This window comes from Nicotiana sylvestris, chromosome 7 (assembly GCF_000393655.2).
Source record: "Nicotiana sylvestris chromosome 7, ASM39365v2, whole genome shotgun sequence".
Classification (NCBI taxonomy): Eukaryota; Viridiplantae; Streptophyta; class Magnoliopsida; order Solanales; family Solanaceae; genus Nicotiana; species Nicotiana sylvestris.
In genome coordinates this window covers 94,161,525-94,164,406 of record NC_091063.1, presented here as the reverse complement: position 1 = coordinate 94,164,406, position 2,882 = coordinate 94,161,525, and the positions used below count along the sequence as shown (strand labels likewise).

General features: G+C 33.5%; 1 protein-coding gene across 1 annotated transcript; it reads right to left on the bottom strand.

Moving 5' to 3' along the window:
• Positions 1-1,670: 1,670 nt before the first annotated feature.
• Positions 1,671-2,672, bottom strand: LOC138873460 (uncharacterized). The gene has a single exon (XM_070151929.1). It carries the CDS (start codon positions 2,670-2,672, stop codon positions 1,671-1,673), a length of 1,002 nt encoding a protein of 333 aa, XP_070008030.1.
• Between the last annotated feature and the right edge of the window lie 210 nt (positions 2,673-2,882).

The following is a 2,882-nucleotide window of genomic DNA, read 5'->3' as shown; positions in this document are numbered from 1 at the left end:
GGCTGTTCTACTTTTATCCCAATTGATAAGCAATAATCATTAAATGCTTGGGATGAGAACTCAACAACATTATCAAGTCTAATAGACTTAATTGGATTATCGGAAAATTGTGCTTGTAATCTGATTATTTGTGCCATTAATTTTGCAAACACCAGGTTGCGAGATGACAATAGGCACACATGAGACCATCTTAAAGATGCATCTATTAAGACCATAAAATATCTAAACGAACCACTAGGTGGGTGAACAGGTCCACAAATGTCCCCTTGTATACGTTCCAAAAACTCAGGGGACTCAATCCCAACCTTTGTTAGCGATGGTCTAATAATTAACTTCCTTTGATAACAAGAAGTGCAAGAAAATTCATTATTTAAAAGAATCTTTAAATTCTTTAATGGATGCCCATTTGAGTTTTCTATAATTCGTCTCATCATAATTGATCCAGGATGTCCCAATCGATCATGCCAAAGTACAAAAGTATTGGAATCAGTAACCTTTTGGTTTACGGTAGAATGTGCCTCAATTGTACTAATTCTTGTCCAATACATGCCACAAGATAAAGATGTGAACTTCTCAATAACCCTCTTTTGGCCAGAAACATTTTTGGTAATGATGAGATATTCAAGATTATTCTCATCTATTGTCTCAATATGATATCCATTTCGGCGGATATCTTTAAAACTCAACAAGTTCCTCTTGGACTTGGAGAACATTGCATTCTCTATAATAAGTATTGTTCCCTTGGGCAGATTTATAGCAGCTCTTCCAGAGCTTTCAATTAAATTACTACTACCAGAAATTGTAGTAACATCTGCCTTACACATACTTAAATGAGAGAAATATTTCTTCTCTTTGAATATTGTATGTGTCGTACATGAATCAACTAAACAAATATTTTTACAATTGAACTTTGATCCAAGTTTATTTTGTGAGATATCCATATTTGTTTTCCATTGTTTGACATACAAAAAAAAATATACGAATAAACATTAATATTTATAAACCGAAAGCTATTGGAAGAAAAAACAATGTGAAAGCTTTTGTTTTGAAGTCCACACAAATTTTTATCTCGTCTCGTAAAAGTTAATCCACCTTTTACTAACTACTAAGACATTGAATATTTCACGAATCATATGCAAAAAATATAAAAATGTGAATATCAAACATCCGTTTTTTTAATCCACCTTTTACTAACTACTAAGACATTGAATATTTCACGAATCATATGCAAAAAAATATAAAAATGTGAATATCAAACATCTGTTTTTTTTTCCAGCTATCCCAACTAGAAAACAGTAGCTTGTCAACCTTGTAAAAGAAGTATGTAACAACAAAAGAATCGTCAAACTAATTACCACTTGTTAAATTAATACTAGTATACAAATCAAAGAATGTAAATTATACATTCATTATAATATATTTTATGCATTTAAAATAAAATAACATGTTCAAAAAGCATCACGGCAATGTAATTGATAATCTAAGGGAAGGCAGTCCTTTTAGTATGATAGTGGATATATTAATCCTTGAAAACTAAGCAGACTGAACACTATTTCATAAAATAAATAATACTAATGGATATTAATGACTGTCACTCATGTAAAGAACTATAATTATATGATGTTTATTCACTAGCTACTATGAATAGACAAAAATAAAAATCAAACTACTCAATTATCTTTAACCACGGATCCATCACCGATCAAGTGGTCTATTTTTCCATCAGGGTGCTCAAAGAAGTTTGTCACATCCAAGTGAGTGATGTCAAATTCATTGTCATAGACAAGATTAGCTTCAGGGCTTTTATTCTTTAGAGATGCTTGATAAAACTCAACCAAATGTCTTGATACACGACAAATATTTGCCCAATGCCCTTTTCCACCGCAACGATAACATTCGGTTTCTGAATCATTTGCCTTTGGCTTCTCATCTTTCCCTTTCCACTTTTGGTGATTATTTTTCTTTAGGGGGTGATTAACACCAGGAAAATTTCTTCCTTGTCTACGGCCACGACCACGACCACGAATTGAGTCACGGCTTTTTCCACGTTTAGCATAATGGGAATACACCTCATCCACTTCAGGCAATGGTATAGACCCAGTGGGCCGATTTTCGTGATTTCTCATGAGTAAATCGTTGTTTCGTTCAGCCACAAGGAGAAGGGAAATCAATTCAGAGTACTTCTTGAAATATTTCTCTCTGTACTGCTGTTGTAGGACCATATTGGAGGCATGAAACGTTGTAAACGTTTTTTCAAGCATATCATAGTCAGTGATAGTATCTCCACAGAGTTTCAATTTAGAAGTAATTCTGAACATCGCAGAATTATATTCAGAAACAGACATAAAGTTTTGGAACCTCAGATGAGCCCAATCATATTGTGCTTGTGGAAGAGTGACCAATTTTAAGTTGTCGTATCTTTCCTTTAAGCCATTCCACAAAACAAGTGGATCTTTGACTATGAGATATTCTATTTTCAACCCTTCATTAAGGTGATGGCGCAAGAAAATCAAGGCCTTAGCACAGTCTTGGGTGGATGCTTTAGTTTTGTCTTTAATGGCGTCTCTAAGACCCATTGCATCTAAATGAATTTTAGCATCCAACACCAATGTCATATAGTTCTTGCCCGAAATTTCAAGGGCAACGAACTTTCTTTTCATAATGTCAGTCATAATTAAAAAGAGGAGAAAATTTATACCTTAATCTTCTCAAATAGCTTCTTGAGACGGTAAAGTCTCGTGCTGATAACGTGTAATAAAACAATAAAAGAACAAGAACAATATTGCACAAAAAGAGGAAGAGGGAATTCTTATTGAATTTTTGGGATAAATTACAATGGAATAGAATCCTCTATTTATAGGGAGAGAGTGACTTAGCCACCA